Source organism: Clarias gariepinus, chromosome 13 (genome assembly GCF_024256425.1).
Source record: "Clarias gariepinus isolate MV-2021 ecotype Netherlands chromosome 13, CGAR_prim_01v2, whole genome shotgun sequence".
Taxonomy (NCBI): Eukaryota; Metazoa; Chordata; class Actinopteri; order Siluriformes; family Clariidae; genus Clarias; species Clarias gariepinus.
In genome coordinates, this window is record NC_071112.1 from 11,604,079 (window position 1) to 11,622,732 (window position 18,654).

At 39.9% G+C, this 18,654-nt stretch overlaps 1 protein-coding gene across 1 annotated transcript in view; it reads right to left on the bottom strand.

The window, feature by feature from the left end:
* esrrb (estrogen-related receptor beta) overlaps window positions 1-18,654 on the bottom strand; it is a 49,022-nt gene that overhangs the window by 22,744 nt on the left and 7,624 nt on the right. The window contains exons 3-4 of the mRNA XM_053509166.1: window positions 11,780-12,201; window positions 5,777-5,893 (exon numbers count right to left, since the gene is read on the bottom strand). Coding sequence (XP_053365141.1) covers window positions 5,777-5,893; window positions 11,780-12,201 — 539 coding nt within the window. The remainder of the gene's footprint in view (window positions 1-5,776; window positions 5,894-11,779; window positions 12,202-18,654) is intronic.

Genomic DNA, 18,654 nt, shown 5'->3' on the forward strand with positions numbered 1-18,654 from the left:
CCCCAGGCTCCTCTTTCTTACAAAAACAATAATAATCCCTCTTCATGCACAGCCCCACAAAAGGGCCTGTCCCCACTCACTTTGTGTGGGCCGGACCGAGAAGGCCAGTGAGGGTTGGTGGGGAACCTTATTTTTGGTTCTATCACCTGTTCTGGGTGCCTGTCCCTTGGGAGAGGGGAAAGTGTCAGCATGGCTGGGATGGTTAGCAGTGCCAAGAGGAGCTTAGGCGAACTTGTTTTTAGCTGGGAAAAGCAGAGGGCCATGTCCCACGGCCAAACAAACCCTGCCTTTCATGGTTGCCGCCTCTAACCCCCTCGTCAGCACTATTTCACATGGCCCCTGACTGGCAGCTCCTGATGCCTGCAAGCATGTCATGGCATTCATTCTCATGAGTGATGATGAGAAGGAACTGACGGTAACGGACAGCCTGACAGGCTGAAAGAATAACCAGTGAATCCTGAAAGATGTAAGACACTGCAGGTTCCCCATACTCTAGTAGGGTGGGTGGCATTAGTATCATTAGTATCTTTTCATCAAAATGGAGGTGTGTTCTTCTACCAGTACTTCAGATGTTTAAACATTTTCATCCAAATGTTTGAACATTCATCTTTCAAAATCACATATTGTAATGCGTTGTTCAAATTCACAGCGATTAGTCATTCAAATGCTTTTTCCAGTGCATGTGATGACCAGTACAACTTTTATCATCTTCCATTAGGACTGGAATTTAAAACTGAATAAGATTACACCAAAATATACAGATGATGTAACCAACCGTTTAATGGGTGAATAAGGTAATTTATTGCCAGTGACCTGAAGTATCCATTGAAAACTATTAGCCACTCTTGAGCACCCATTTGAATCTTAAAATAAGAAAATCGACACCCTGTGGCTTAGCGGCCCTCACATGCATGCGCAAATAAGAACCACAAGACCACAATTGCACCACTTGGGACTGTTGCTATCTCACCGCACAGCACAATCGTGCTGCTCTCTAAATTCTTGCACATGTTCCTTGATTATTCTCTACTGAATTTAAGAGTGGCCATATTTTTTCTCTCCAGGGCATGCATGAGCGTATGTGAATTATGCAGAGCTGCTTTCAGTTGTGGTTGGGCAGTCATTCATATGTCTGTCTTCCAGTAGAGATGATATACAATGTTTAAGGCCTCATGAAGGAACGGGCCGCCCTGCCGGCTCCCTCCCAACCCTCTCTGGTGGAAAACATGTGTTATCGCCTGCTGTAATCCTCTCACCTGTTAGGCGGAGGAACAGGCCAACTTAAGGGAAACTGGCAGCCAGACAGTTGACAGACTCATATACCTCTTCACACTGGGGGGAATGAACTGCTGAGAGTAGTAAAAATCTTTTACAAATAGTTCGGCTCATTTAACTCGGACCACATGCTGGCACAATTTAGGTAATTAAGAAATTTAATTTCAGTTTAAAATAGGAATGTAACCAAGTACTGTAATTTACAATAATCAGGTAATATTTTCTAAATGAATGCAAAGACAGATTTAATTAGTACTTGCACTATTAAGAACACCTCGCAGGTGCACAAGGGATTTTGTTAAGACTAGAGGCATGCATGTAGGGTACACCAATAAAAATGCCATGGGGAGATATCTTATATTACATTCACATAAGCATGAGGTTGTGATTTTATAAATGCATACCACCAGTTCTGCTATCTGACAATCACTATATTGTATATCTTCTAAAGAATCTTCTCTATGTAAAGGCTGAAAAGGCTTCTTATTCCACACTAAGTGGTGAACTTCAAAAGGGTAGTGATGAATGAACAGAAGGTCAAGGCAGTGCATTCCTGAACAAGACCCACAACGTTAATAAAGTCAGTATAAGAACAACACCTCTAAGGCTTTTTTATGGGTTTCGGTATTGTGGAAGCTTTCATCCATGGCTATATCAATGGTACACCAGCTTTTCCGTGTGCTTAAGTCGCTGCAACAGCAATTCATAGACCGAAGAAGCGGCAGAAACTTACATCAGAAACTTTCCTTACCATACACACCTCACACAGCAATTTGTCGTAGAAGCAGACACCCCTCAAATTAAATGCTTATATTTACTGTGCTTAGTGACTTTTGACAGATTAATGCTCCTGTGATAGGTGAGTGGTTGCATCTGTTGGCAGTTTGCCATCTGTAGGTCCTGGCCAATCACCTGCAAATTAGAGAAAACTAATGCTCCTAAATACTACGCAGTTCTCATTAGTCTTTTTAGGCTTGCCGTTCTGGGTTCATTGGATGAGGTAAGTCCTTGTTTGCAAATCTGCCAAGTATGCCAGACACTGAGGCACATACATCTTCTTTAACTCTTAGAATAGCTGTTGAATCCAGTATCCGTGTCCTGGGAGATTTGCGGTATTTTGGAGCACTAGTGCGGTATCTTAAGCACTAGCCGCAGACGTTCAGGATGATGGTGCTCTGGTGTCAGTGTATTTCAGAAATCACCAAACAGGCTGGCCTGTTTCCCAGCCATCGGTCACTATGAGGTATGGATCTCCACATCAGTGCTTGCCTTCCTTACCCCTGTACTGTATGTTTTACTGTATTAGTTTTCGCTCTTACCCTGTGTACACTGTGTATCTTTTTTAATTAGCAATTTTGATTCTGTCTAGGACTTACTTGTCCTACCTATTTTCGCCATTTTCTACTCCAAATATCACACTCCAAGCGTGGCTAAGCGACATGTATGGATCTGCTCATCGGTTAAAGGACTGTAACCATTGGATTACATCAGTGTAATCTCTCAATAGTATCTTTTCCTATCATCTGAGCTCTGATCCTCTTCCATTGATTAGAGGGCGAAAAAAAACTGTAGTCCTTGACATTTGAGTAGATCTATTGATCACTTCCTCTTTTATACAGACGGGGGAAATGAAGCAATTTCACAGGAGTTTTCAGGCTGACTTCTGTTGCATATCTCTAAAAACAGCTACCAAATTACAGTGTCTGACCACGCTACCAAAACACAGCCAAATATTGTTATATCATAAGACTGCATGCCCATTCTATCATTTTCATTTAGGACTGTATGCCCATTCTCTCTCTCTCTCTCTCTCTCTCTCTCTATATATATATATATATATATATATATATATATATATATACAGTATATATAATTTTTTTATGGTTTATTGTAAAAGAAAGATCTAGTAATCCATGTAAACCTGGAATTTGTCTGAGCCCATGAAAATCCCTGGAATCCCAGAAGCTTATAGAATGTGAAAGAACAATTAAGTACCATTGGAGGTTTATGGTCCAGGCTGCACGTCCTACAAGCTGTATAGTTATAATCAGGCTTGATGGTGTCCATTCACTGCATGACCTTTCCACTTCTAACCTACTAAAAGAGCCCAGCCTTCTCCTCAGCAGTAACCAAGCGACAGGAAGAGTTTCAGAGAGATGGACACGGGTCTCTGTTTTGTTCTTGTCTCCTTGAAATGCCTGATTGATTTCGCGCTCACGTAGCGAAGGCAGAAAGACAGACGCACGACCTTGCATTGAGGAGAGATACCAAACGCAGAGCAAGATGCCTTTCACGTCTTCATATTCATTTGCAAAATGTATTTACTTATTTTGATGGTGTTTAGAAATTATAGGTGAAGGTGAGAGGGTGGGTACAACAAGCCTGCCTTGGCACCGACATGGATGGAGCGTAAGAGCTTTGTGTTAACTGCTACAAGTTACTTGTTCATGAGTAATAAAGGGTATTTTGAGGACAGAACTAGAGTCACATTGAAGAAGCATGTAGGTATCTGCAAGTGGAATGGGTAAGGACAGGAGATATGACCTTTTCTAAATAAAAGAGGACTAGAGGAAAATTAAAGAAGGTGTGCCATGTTCTCTACATCCATGCAGCACTGTTCTCTGGCACAGCATCTACTCTGCGTAAATCACCCACCTAAAAAGCTTCTATTAGCTCATGGGGTAATGTCTGACACATTTAGACATCTAGGTCCTGTGAACAGTAAACTACTTTCACTACTGTTTAGGTTGCATTTATAGACTACACTTATTGAGAAATATCCCGAGGAGAAAAAAGTCCAAAGAAAAAAAAGAGATCCGCATTTGGTTGTTCATGTTGTCATTCATATGCAAAAGAGAAGCACTATCTCTAAATTATAACAACTGTTAAACATAGCAAAGAGGAGGAATGTAATATGGAAGGAAAAGCATAAAATTTCAATCACTTCTACACTTGTAATTTCATAGTCTAGGAATTATGTGAATTCTTTATGATTTTCTCTCGCAGCATTATCCAGTGTTAGAGCATCCGCTGAAAGAAATGTCTCCTCTTCGTTACATCTTAACCAGCTGCCTACTGTCATGTGTGGGACATGACTATAGCTGTGTAGTCAACTGGCTCTTGTTTAAGCTAAGCTTCATTTTCTTTTCTTTTGCATTGACACTGGTGATTCATTTATGACCATCTCTCCCTATTTTCTAGTCTCTTATTCCTCTAGATAATATATTTCCATTAATTTTTCATCAGCTAGTAATGCGATTACTCCCTCATTCTCTTTCTCTCTCTCTCTCTCGCTCTCTCTCTCTTGCTCTCCCTCCCTCTATCTCAACATGCAGTTGAGAGATTTCGTTACTTCACTTAGGTTCATATAGATTGCTCTCTGCTGCTTTGAGGCAGACCCATTTACAGACACTAAATGGATGGATTAGGTGTATTACACCATCACAACGAATATTCTATTCACCTGTTCTCAATGTATGCATGCGATATTGCCTACATACCTACATATGATTGTTTTTTAAAGCACATTATATAATGTCCCCTTGGATTTGATTAAAGTTGAAGACATACATATGCAAAATTGACAGTATTATTGAACCTGTTTACATTCTCTGCACTAATGTTCACTTCTGTTTTACATTCAAAAGTAAAAAAAAAATGCATAAAAAAATAAAATACATGTTGGTGAGGCAGAGACAAACTAGCAAACACAGGCCCTCCAGAGTGCTGAACTGGAGGAAGAGAGAAACCTGTCCACGAAAAAAAAAATCCATGACCAGCATGTTTAATTGTCACTGAATTCCCGAGTGGCATGACTTTAAAAAAGCATCCACAGGAAGGGAGCTGAGATGTTCGGAAAACATTTAGCAGATCAATATGCCGGGGAGAGCTGAGAGCGGTTGGAGTGTGTGTTCAGGGACCGTGCCGAAGCCCTTCCAGTCGGAATACTGTTACACCTCTATTAGTCAGATGCAGGGATCGACCTATTCAGCATATTTCTGTCTCTCTGTCCAACAGGCGCATTATTTACTGCTCTGTGGCTGCGCATTAGGGGCGGACAGCTGGGCAATGCCAACAGGACCTTAAACTCAGTCCTGACCTGGCATTAGCCCATTGGCAATCCAGCCAGCCAGCATTTTACACTGTGTCTTGTTCTGTGCTGACAAAATAACTCCCACAACAGCTGATTTAAATGCAAGCATGTTGTATTATTAAGTGAAAATTAGATAATAAGGCATATACTGCTAGCAGTGGATTGGTAAAGGTGTCAAAGGGATAACTTTGACCCTCATTTAATGTCAGAACAAGTATCAGAACATCTCTAGTATCAGGGATTACTCTATGAATGCTAAAGTATGCTTGGAACCCAGGTTATGTTGATATTAAGTTGTGCTGGAATAAAACATTTAAATCAAGAAAACTACACATGAGCTAATCAGAACAAAGCAAAAAAAATGTCAGTATATGATTTCCACGTAGGAATGTCTAGAAAGCTCATTACCTTCTTTTAGCATGCCAACTTTCAGACACTTCATGAAGCGGCAGGCTTGACAGGACTTGCGTCTTCGCTTCGTGATCTCACACTCGTTAGTGGCCGGACAGCTGTACTCTATGTTACCTAAGCAGGAGAAGGAATAAAGTAATATTAGGTTTGTCTTTTATAGCAGATTAAAAAAAAACACATAAAAATTAAACTTAATGTAGAACATGCATAACAGTTCTTGGGAAGTAAATTGCTAAATGTGCCAGTGGGATGTATCAATTCAGACATTACATCGATATATTAATCAGGTCAGATATTTCTCATTATTTATAATTCCTACATAAATCTGTAGAATGATCTTTTATTTTCTTCGCCAAATTGATTTGGTCATAGGAGATGGCAGAAAGGGAAGAACATAGAGGTAAGCAGAAAGGCTGAATCAAATGACACGCTAGAACAAATCCACTGACCTACCGCAGACGTCCTTTATTGTACAAGTCTGATTTGACACACACCTGTCATTGTTCTATGTTTGGTCCACTTTGATCCCCCCCCGCCAAATCTACAACCTACTGTAACAACCTGTATAAAACCACAAAAGCTGATTGTACTTCACCTTCACCTAGGCATTAAAGTTTTACTCTAATTCGAGTCTAAACACAACATTAACATCAGAAAAAGTTTAACCAATATCTTTGTTAGCAAAAAAGCACAGGAGTTAAAAAAATATGTCATGACAGACAATGTCTCACAATTCTAAGCAGTCGTGATGCTGAGATCATGCCACGACATCCCACTACACTCCCCAAATCCCTCCACTTGCATTTACCACTCTAAGCACTTTACATTATGTTTCACCAAATCTGAACCTGCTCCCACTGTGGCACCCCCTCACTATTTACATACAGTATAGTGTGTCTACTGCACTGATGCATTATTCAAGTCAAGCACTTCAGCGCTTGGTACAAATGAATAGGGGTTTCATTGGTATACAATAAAAGAGCTGTTTCTGCTGTATTGTATGACTAACAATAGCTAGAGTGCTTGATATACGATCCCATTCTATGTGTGTCCATGTAGGTACATTTAACTAGAGTGAGGCATTTCAATTAGGATGTGTATGGGTAATGGCAAGGGAGAGCTTTGAATGCAGAATAACAGTCTGCTATAAATGGGGGACTGATATGAAAGCACCGGTATAGCATGGGCATGTTCGTGAAAATCTTTCTAAAAACATTAATGAACTGCATGCGGTCATCTTGTAAATCTTGACTTTTACATGGTCCTGGCTGAATGTTGCAGTTTATTTAAAACCTGTGAAAGAATTCTAAATATATATATGGACTACTCATTATTATACCCTAAACGTACAGAATTTGCTATTTGGATTTGAGAATAAAATTAACATAAGATAGCATAGTAGCATGATAGATTCAGTTGATAGCGTCACATTTTCATTTCATTCCCATAGCTTTGGCTTTTTTTTTTTTTTTAAAAGTAGGAATAATGTCACTACACACTTCCATCCTTTCCTCTGCTTTCCTCCATTTCCCATTCCCAACTCGGGCAATTATGTTAACATTATTGCACAGATCAAGTGGAAGGTCCCTAGATATATTAAATAATTAGAGATTCCACCTCTTATCTGGGTTATACAAATCAGTATGCAAATTCCACAGATCTCTTTGGGTTTGGAGTAAATAAAGGTGTGAAAATTAGTGTGATCAAGTCGGATTGCTCTTCTTCCTGTTTTCCCTTTTGTTAATGTGAAAAATGAAACGGTTCTAATCAAATATATTTCCGTTGTGCTTCTTCCCTAGCTGGGTTTCGCTAGATGCTTTCAACACGTGTGTTCAGATTTTTAAGAGAACGAGTTAATCCAGCGTACTCTATCTACAATTCTGTGAAACATCTACAATACAAATACCTTTTCAGGCAGTTAAGTCAAGTCAAAAGTTCAGAGTTACTGCACATCTATGTGGCTTCCAAGGATTCTATCTGTAACACCAGATTGAAATGCTGCATGAAAAATTGCCTTTTCTATTGTTTTGCATCTGTTCCTTATTGTTGAATGCGTCTTGCGTTTCACTGGTGGTAAATGGAGCTCGTGTCCTGGCTGCCTGACTGGCACAATTTATTAGCACAACAGGAAGTCCTCCGAGTCCTTCAGGATGTCCAGCTGCCTTAGTTTACCTGTTACACTCATTGACTCACCAACTGCAGTAGTGCTAAAATACATTCATTCAGTAAAAAGATCCACTGGCCGTGCATGCACATCCAAAGTGTACTCAGTGTGGCTTCAATAAACAACAGAGGACAACATTTGAGCTCAATATTAATATGATTTCTAAAGGATAAAACAAATAAAATGTCTATAGCTAGTGATACTTGGTGAGCTACAGTACAGAAGAATGAAGCAGTTCAGGGATTTGTGGAAAAAAAACACACACACTGCTTTTTTTTTATTTCTAGCATTTTCAGTTGATCTGGTTTCATATTAAGTATTATTTTATTAAGCATAAAAATAACTGAGGTGGAAAAAAAAGATTGAAAGCAAAGAGTTTTATCTTCTCAATATTTTTCTGTCTCAATTTCTTTTATGGCTTTTCAGGACCTGTGCCAGGGCATGGTGTGGGGCAGACTAGGGGCGAGTAAGTAAATTACAGTAAAATGGCAGGTATTTCTCATCAAAATCTAAACTGACTTTTACAGGCTTACTGTCAAGCTCTATTACCAGAGAAAAGAACGGGTAGGCAAGTTGATATGGTTTAGTTTTCATTCTATACTTGTGTTCAAAGTGAGCAGGAAATTAAGTAAGATGTATAAGCTGACTAAGACGTAGGAAATGTATGGTGTTCGATTGGTGGTACGAAGTACAAGGTGTTTGGGACAGTAGTGGGGGGGATCAAAATAGTGGTGCTTGTGGATGGATGGTGATCAGAGATGACGTTAATTTGGGGCTTGGCTTTGACTGATGTAACTATCTCAATGTGCAGGTTCAAAGGGGCTTTACAGTGGATGAATAGGTGACAGGAGATGGATTTGTCCACCTTTGTGTTGAAAAGGTAAGGCCAGTGGAGTCTTTGTCTGTAGGGAGGTGGAGGGTTTGGGATGAAGTGAACCGAAAAAGAAAGCTAAATGAAGCTAGGAAAAAGGCGGAATGAAGGAAATAAAGGATGAGAAGAAATTTCTGTTGAACTTTATGACGAGGTATTCTTCTCTCAACCCTCTCAGTGTGATAACACATGCTATTAGATACCATCCTACATCAATAATTAGACAAAAATACTGCAACTTATTACAAGATTATATTTCCTCTGACCTTTTTTCAGCTTGGTATTAAACTACACTGGTTTATAGAAAAGTGGTGGCTCAGTTCAGAAAGGTGTAGAAGGAGATAAAGCACATGAAATATGAAACAATAAAAAGTTTATTCTAGGTGTGGATATACAACATGCATCATGCCTTTAGAGTGATGTTTTGGGGGAAAGAACACATCTATGTGTGTCTATATATATTTCTGGCTATGTTCAGGAATTTTAAATTCCTGCAGTTCACCTGCTATTCACTGTGAGGCTTTAGATCACTCTGTTTTAACAATACTGTCTTGGTGATAAAGAGGCAAAAGCAGCATGTGCAGCTGTGACAACTCATTTTTCAATAAGACTCGTGAATGTGGAGAAGGTATTACATGTTTGGCAGTAAAAAAGCCATTTTGCAGTGGCGTTAAGGCTGAATGGAATTGATTAAAATGACAAGGCAAATTAAACGCCACCTCTCCTGCTTTGTCCTCATTAAAGGGACGCCGGCTCACACTTACAACCCTCGTCAGCCTCATTATTTACTTAATTAATCACGTCTAATTCACATCACTTACCCTGTTTTTTCCTTTAAGTGCTCTTTGTCTGCCCATTCTCTTTTGCACTCATCCTCTCAGTCGCCCTCTGTGCTCTCTTTTCTTCTTTTTTTTTTTATACTTTCTTTTCCCCCCCAAAATCCTCCTGTGTTGAGTCTGGGACCATGTCTGCTTATTATGCCATTAGCCCGCCTCTCTCCCACTCTTTCAAAAGAGGAGCAGTGTCCCTCTCCAATCTAAAGAAAGTCCGCAGGTTTTTTTTTTTCCTCTTTCCTCTTTTTTCATCCCTTCTACCTTCCCCTTCACTGAAATTACCCAGTGACGCGTGCCTGCGTTTCTAATTGCGGCGGTCGTCCCCGGAGACAGCCCCCTCCCTTTGGCCTAATGAAAAGCCTCGGCCTTAATTACTCCTTCTGAACGCTGATTGTTATTGACAAAACTCCTGTGGCTCGGACAAACGGCACAAGATTAGGTCCATTACAGGCAGCCCTCCAAGAGAAAGAAAAGAGCAGAAGAGAGGGAGAGATAGAGAAGAAAATTTCAACTTGACATAGAGAAGAGGAATAAGCAGAAAGGTCTTTGACATTTTCTTTCTTTTCTTTCAAGGAACGCTCCTCTTCTTAATTGTTTAGGCCATCACTCTACTCAAAACGGCTTGTTCTTTCAAGGGATTTTTATTTTTGTCTCTAAAAAATTTGTCTCTTTTGTGTAATAGCTTTTGTGTACCCCACTGTAGCAAGCTAAAAAGCCTGTTTCTAAATATGTGACTTGAGGGAAAATACTCATCTTTTGTCAATAGAGGAGATTGCTGTGAAAGTGAGTGCAAATAGAAGGATTTGGACAAAGGCAGCTGTTTGTCTGCAAAAAGGTACATAGACTGTTTAAAGCTGATACGACCACTTGGCCAATTTCAACATCGACAGACAGAACAGAAATCAAACACCTGAATAAAAACTGCAACTTTTTCCCATTTGTGAACGCATGCTGAATCCCTATCCATTATCTTACAGTGATATTTAGTAGATTACAGCACAGCCGATATCTGCCTGCGTAATAATATCTCAGCCCTTGAGATATGCATTAATGTTACCGTGTTGTTAAAGGTTTACAATGGCAGAGAAATGAGATCAGGCTGTAATTATAGGTAGTCATGCTTTATTCTCTCTCTCTCTCTTTCTTCTGCTCACACTCACACACATCTATGTGACTTCATCTGATTAATATCTGGGTCACCACACACTGACCGTACTGCCTGTGCCAAACCAATGTGACCACACTGCTGGTTGTTGGTACGTACACTGTGTGTATCAGCCAGCGCATAGATCATATAGCTCAGCATGTGCTAATGATGGACAACACTCCATGACGTTAAACCTGAATTACAAAAAAAAGTTTCACAGATAGACACTGCACTTCAAAACATGTTCCTTATCCAGAATAATCAAATCAGCAAGGATTACTAAACTGGACTGATTCGATTAAGACTTTTTCAATGGACATAATAACCAAGGCTAGGCCATACTGTAACTGTACAGTATGTACAAAACTAGCATGCCTATATTGCTGTACCTTAAGATTCTGATATGCCTTGCAATATATTAAAACAAGCTGCTGTACCTGTGACGTGTCATTTTGTTTCAATCAATTATATTATACTATTATATAATTATAAATACTATGTTTATTAGATTATTTTTTTGGAAACTGCAGTCTTCTGTTGTATCAGTGTTGAAATCTTGTGAAAAGATAATAAGATTTGTGCAGATTAGTCCTCAGTGGCTTTATGCTATTTGAAGCAATGCAGACATGAAACCAGTGAAAAATGTACTGTCTTTGATTTCTATTCACGTCCGGTCAGTGTGCTCATCTGATCGTGTGTCAGTGTAATAATACACGCCCTGCAGACAAGCAAACGAATTGATTATGTTGATGATGTCATCAGTGTTGCCAAATGTGACACTATCCACTGTGTGTGTGTGTGTGTGTGTTTGTGTGTGTGTGTGTGTGTGTGTGTGTATGTGTGTGTGTCACTGAATGGAGTCATCATTCACAACTCTACTGGTTTTTTTAAATAATAATAATAATAATAATAATAATAATAGCCAATAATAGGGCTGATGTTGCAGGAATTCAGCATGAGTTAATAATTTTATGTATTTCAGTACCTTGTATGGTCCTTTTGAAGAAGGCTTTGCAGGCCTCGCAGGACGCCACGCCGTAGTGGTAGCCAGAAGCGATGTCTCCGCAAACCAGACATAGTCGTTTTGGGATGGAGTTGAGCATGTACTCGCACTTGATTGGGCCCGAGTCATCAAGCAACGTGCTGGAGCAGTCGTCATAACGCTTGCGGCAGCCGCTGCCCGCCGCGCCGAGGGGTCCTGCCGGCGTGAACATGGGCGGAGAGTCAAGGCCGTTGGAGTGGCTGTGGATGGCACTGCCGTAGCCGCCACTCGCATCTGAGTGCGCCCCGGGACTTGGGTGGCTGGCCGTGTCCACCAGTGAGGACGGACTGGAAGGCTCTGTCTTTATGTACGAGCCACAGCTAGAGGGCAGGTGCCGCTCCTCAGCGGCCATCCTGTTCAACAGCCTGGGAGCAGAAGGGAATAAAAAGAGGAAATTCAATATCCGTAATTCTAATATTGCAAATGAATTGTCCAGATCTACGTATTAATAAAGACTTTACTGTCACGGGCATTGCCAGAAAGTGATAAAGAGGTGTATTTCATTTTATATTACTCAAGCCTAAGAAGAAATGCACTATGGTGAAATTGCAACAGAAAGAGATGCTTTCATGCAGCTTTGAAATGGACATATATTATGAATATAACGAAGAGCATCAGTGTTTGTGTGTGCAAGCTTGTCCAGACATTTCCCTTTCTAAGAGACTTGCTGTCACAGTAATCTAATCATCGGGCTCGGATTCTGGGACAAATGACAGCATGCTTATAGATTAAATGTCTTTAAAAAAAAGCCAAAAAAGAAAAAAAAAAGAACAGAAGAGAAAAAAAAAATCCACTCAAGTGTGCCAATGAACTTCATAAGCTGGGGAGTGGAAAATTTAAAAAGGGAAGAAAACAAAAACATTGTGACGACTGAAGGTGTTTGCTGGGTTGATGGAGCGTTGTTTAAACACACGCAAATCCTACATTTTTATTGATTAACTGGTGTGGATTTATGTTTATGCGATCATCCATCCATCTTGTCAAAATGTTCATTCTTATTCTGATAAAAGGGAGGATTCTGCATCGGATTACTCATCCGTTACTCCTGCGTTAGTATTAGGTGCAGACAGCGGGGTGAGAGGTCAGCATTTGCTCACATTATCGAAATTGAGCTTCACTTAGCTTTATGCAAATCAAGCTGCTAGGGTTAGTTTTTGAGTGGCAGGCCCACACCCCAAGCATTTTGTTTTAGTGTATTAGCATAATTAGCATACTGCTAACTAATGACAAATATTGACACACAGGAGCTTACATGTCACTGTCAGGATTCCCCATCGTCAGCAAAACAAAGTGTTTCTCTCAGGCAATATAGAAACAAAGAAAATGCAAAGAAACCCGACGAGCTTTAAAGAAAAGAAAGAAAAGAGGAAATGAATGTGCTATAGGATAGAAAAGAAACCTATATCCATTTTCTGTCCCTTGGCTGCTACTCTCTCCATCCCTGGCTGATTTAATTGTAAGTGTGGGTGACTGTAGGGTTCAAGGCCTGGGGTCACGGGGTCACCCGTAGTTTTTCATCCCGGCTTCCCGTGACTGAGAATACAGGGTCAACGTGTCAATTTAAATCATTGCTAGGCTTTTCTTTCTCTCTCGTCCACCATGTATATTCATCACAGCCGCAGCTGCCACCACCTCTGGAAATTCACAAAAAGGTTAACAGCTAAAATAAATAATAAATAGCTGCCTCCTGTTAAAACCGTTGACCTTGCAGAATAAAGACTTTGTCAGAGTGCTCAAAAGGATTTTTTGGGAGCCCAATACAAGAAGATTCACTTTAACTGACAGAAATTCACCAAAAAAAATTAATAAATGAAACATCTGCACTTTTATTCAATTGTATTCATTTTTTAAATTATCAACGCCAATACAAGAATCTGTCATTGATTTAGCATTTTCTGAATACAGATGTGTGCATGTGTGTGAGTGTGTGTGTGTGTGTGTGTGTGTGTGTGTAAGACAGAGAGACCACCTTGTTACACATTCAATATTAAAAGCTATATATTTAAAATGTCAGAATACATAACATTTCCATTTAGTCTTTATTTCTCAAATTCAGGGGGCACAGTTCAAAGGCCAAGGGTTACTGAGGAAGTGACACTTAACATAATTGCATAAGTGTTTTAACTCCCAGAACTGGGTTCATATTAGAAATATTGCTTTAAGTCGATGCACCATATCCATACCACTAACATCACACCTTCCTAAACAATTAAAAAAAAAACTGAGAACTTTTAAACTTAACTGTTTTAGTACATGTTTTAAGCGTATCAAAACTGTTTTGTAAAAGATCACAGCAACATTAGACAAAGTCTGACATTTGGGTTTAAAGTTCCCTAAGCATGCTCTGAGTACCATATCGAAGACCTTGTCCTCTTTTTCCTCTCCACATCCCCCCTTTCGAGCTGCCGTACCCCCATCAAAATTCATGCTGAGTGTTGGCCACAAAAGCATAATGCTCAGTTTGGGGCTAATCTGATTCCTTACAGCGGACCTAACAGAATTTTAGCCGCTATAATATCATTGAGCGATGGCGGCGGCACTGGAGATTAGCTGCTCTAATGATCCCGCGCCCTCCGTGATCCTGTAGGCCACGGACGAATGCTGAGTCTCTCACCCTGAGTGCCAACTTGTTTCTTTAACCTCACTGTGCCATGGCAATCCTTACACCTCCTACTGAATATATGCCCTCTCATGGCCGCTAGAACCACCTCTGTACGGTTAATGCAGTTCAAATATATAAACTCACAAACACAACCTGAATTTACATATGTGCATTTTGTGTACATAATTCCATCAAGCAGGGTAAAGCTCCTTCTGTTTTCCTTTCTATCTTTCTCTCTCTCTCTTTCTCTCTCTCTCTCACACACACACACACACATACACGCACACACAGTTAGAGCGGGAAGTCCTTTGCAGACAGGGCGCTATCAGATGGCCCTCTGAGGAGGCAGGGGGATCAGTCAGAGGACCCCAGGCGATGTGCCTGATAAGGGTCTGGCCTGGGAGCAGCCACTGGAGGAGGAACTCAATTAACTCCTGACAGGCACTCACACTCCTCTGGGCTCACAGGCAACAGTCAAGCCTCGCGGGCAGCTGCCATGCTGCCATGTTGCCCTTTTCCTCTGGAGGCAGCAAGTGAAGAAAAGAGTTCACACTGAGGCAAAGCAACATTTACAGCCAGGGCATATTTACTAAACAGTGCGTGTAAAGAGACTCAACTGGCTTTCACAGGAAAATGGATTACACGAATACAAAAAAGTGCATTTTGTGATTTCCTCACTCTATCTGCATCTGGAGACAATATTTGTAAATGCAAATTAAATAGGATTTTTTTTTTTAGATGAAGTGCATTCTCTAGGGGGAGGAAGGGGGTGTGGGGGTAAGGTACGAGCCAGACTGGCCCAGTGAGGACCGCTAAGAAATATGGAGAATGCCTCTGCCTAGCCACATAAATGCTTTGGGTTAACAACTACCGAGGGAATATCGAGGCCCCAGACCTTGAGGGCAATTTTTTAAAATTGTGTGTGCCTGTCTGTCTATCTGTGGGTGTGTTTAAGACAGAGAGAAAAGCAAGTGTACACTGAAAGCATCACTATAAAATGAAGGCAGTTCCTTCCTGTGTCCTAAAAAGGATTTTTCTTTTAGATCATCAAGCAAGACCTCATTTTCAAGATGCTTGACCATTATTATTTTCTAAACAGCATTTTAGAAAAAAAAACAACAACTTTGTTATAAAACCTAGAACACATCAGCCAGACACAAATCTACGAGGCCAATAAAATAAAATAAAAAAACCCACAGGATAAAAAAAAACAACAGAAGGGATGAGTGAGTGAGTAGTGAACACAGTGAAAGAGAAACTGAAATAGGAAGCGCAGACGACGCACCGCAGAAGTGGAGAATAATCTGGATGATGGAGCAGAGGAGCAGAGCAGGCCAAATGAGAGAATGAGAGAAACGAGAGAAGAAAAAAAAAAAGAAAGCGAGATAGGGCAGTGGATCAATAGTCCGTGTGGGCTACTCGCAGTGGCGGCTGGTGCTGGGTTACCACAAGGGGGACTGGCCCGGCCCAGCAGCCCAGCAATTAAACTCGCACGTCTGCAGCCCAGGATTAAATTTAGCCCCTCTGCCTGGCTTCTCCACTGCAGTCTTTATAAAACTATGAGCTCACTCACGACAACAACATGAGCCCTAGCCGCGCTCGTTGCCCCCGCCTCGTCTGATAGCCCCGGCCCAGACGCAGATCACATTTATTGATCTTTTCCTTCCTTCCTGTTCTGGGGGGGTCGGTGCGAGGTGGTCGTCTTCAGACAGGAACATTCCATACACTGACGTAACCCCTTTTCACATATGAAAAGAGAGAACTGTAGATAATCCCACAGATAGCTGAAGTCACCGATCAGCTGGGGGGCTTGCATCATGTCGCAGAATTGCACAAATGGCAGGAAATGGTAAAACTTAAGCATCCGTGTCTCCCCATTAGACTTTAATTTGAATCTAATCAGTGTGTAAATAGATAGTGAAAGCAGCACCATTAACACCTTAATAGTTATAGTTATAGGTCTTGACACTTTTATAAAGTATTTCAGTGTCCTATTTACATAGAATTTGATTCCTAAAATTTTCTCAGCATCTTTGAATAAACAGAAAAAAAAATTCTAAGAAAAAATTATTTACTAAAAACTATTTAGACAAAGCAAAGCAGAAATATGGCAACATTAGCACTTTTATGCACTTTAAAGCAATCCATTTTGACAAATACCCACTTCATTTATATGCATATTTATTAAAGTTATCATAAATTAAAAATATCTTTAATTCGACCGCTATACTGCACTGTAATTTGAGATTTTCTTTTGTACATACAGTGTTTTTTGATTAGGATTTATTTTAATTATCATTTGAATGTGTTTGCTTCTACGCTGATTATGGTGCAATGCAGAAAAACTGCATCTTATGAAGTGTGTGTGTGTGTGTGTGTGTGTGTGTGTGTGTATACATGTGTTCATTCTGCGGCAGTGAATTGGTTAACCTGAAACTGTGCAAGCCCAGTGGTGAAGCTCCCTATTGAATTGAACAGCTCATCATATGGAAAAAGTAGTTCAGTCCTCGCTTGGCACACACTAGGGAGGGTTTTTTAAATCGCTCCCTTTTTTCATTTTACACTATAAATTATGTATAATGGTGCTTTTCCTGCTAAATAATTAGCTGACATAAAATATATTCCAGGCCTCTGGAATGAACTAAAATGAGTATATGGGTGTTCCTTTGTAGAAGTTTTTTTTAAAGGTGTCTTTAATTTACCCAAAAATGTCTATTCCACAATAAACTTTGTGAACAGCATCAACATCACTCAGTCTCATTCAATTTCAGTCTCAGGTGAGGCATACTGTAACACCCTAATATGAACTTGTTGTTCATTCACCTGTCTTTGCAGGCCAATTTGCTTTTAAAAAAAAAAAAAAATTATCACTATTCATGACTTGTTTTTTGATCAAACTCCCAAATCCTAAACGTTGTGACAGAAGGAATCAGAGTTACAGAAGCACAAAAGCCTGCAGCACGTTCAAAAATAACTCGACCTGCTACCTAAAAACTGATTCTGCCACATTGCACATGAAGGGAAAAAAAAACTCATTTGCTAATCAAATTTAACATCCACCACAGTCAATTCAAGATAACTAAACATGTATTAGATGCATATGAGGATCTTTGAGAGTTAATGCATACAAACATAACGCTGAGCCCCATCCATTTCCAGTCCCAACAGATGGAATTATTATTATTATAAAGGCACGGCATTATGTGTATATCATGGATCTGAGTGCATAAGCTGGAAATAGACAAAGACAGGAGCAAGGAACGATGCATGAAATTAGTTCATTAATCTTCCTCTCGTAGGCTGCCCTTGTTTAGAGGGGAACTCTGCTTGCTATGAACAAAGAGCCCATCGCTTCATAGTCATCAATTACTCTCTTCATCACCGGGAATGCCCAGTGGAAAATGCAACACACATACATACACTGCAGGGAGAGATGAACGCATCCACCGGACTCGCCCCCGTGCAACTGACAATTACTGAACAATCAACTGTAGGAATGTTTGCACCTTCACTCATGCTCAGTCATGAAGAAACAGAACTAAAAAAAAGAGAAAAAAAAGAAAGAAACAGTAACAACCGCATGAGAGAAGAAGCTGTTCATTACACACTGACACTAATGTCAACTAGATACACAGAACCTGGACCTAAATTAATTCCAGAATCTCTAAATACATTGGCATTTTGTTTTATTTCAGTTATATTAAAATAGACAAATTGTCCCCTTGGAATTATTAGATCCTAGCTGACTTTTTTTATTTTATTTAATAAATAAAAATTGATTTATTCACATTGTCCTATTCTGTGACCAAGTGTGGGATGTTTTTTTAACTGACATGCAGTTTTTGATTCTTTATTGGGAGAATAAAAAGGCACAAAACAGTTTTGCTATCTGGAGAGCAAATACTTTGGAGCTTAGAATATCAAAACCACTGAGAATGCACATAGAACCTTTTAATTCTTAGGGAATGACACAGTATGTGATATAGTGCAAAGTATTATGGCATATTTAGCAGTCCATTTCCAAATAAATTCTTCAAAACCTACTGTAACCACTAAAAGAAAGCACTTCTTATACTATACCGTATTTCTGGAAAATTTTCACTATTGGTCTAACTAATTATGATATTTTAATTCTGATAAATAGCAAAGTGAACACTGCATAAATCTTAAAAACTCCATTTAAAAAAATCGAGTTAAACTGAGTTTTTTTTCTCAT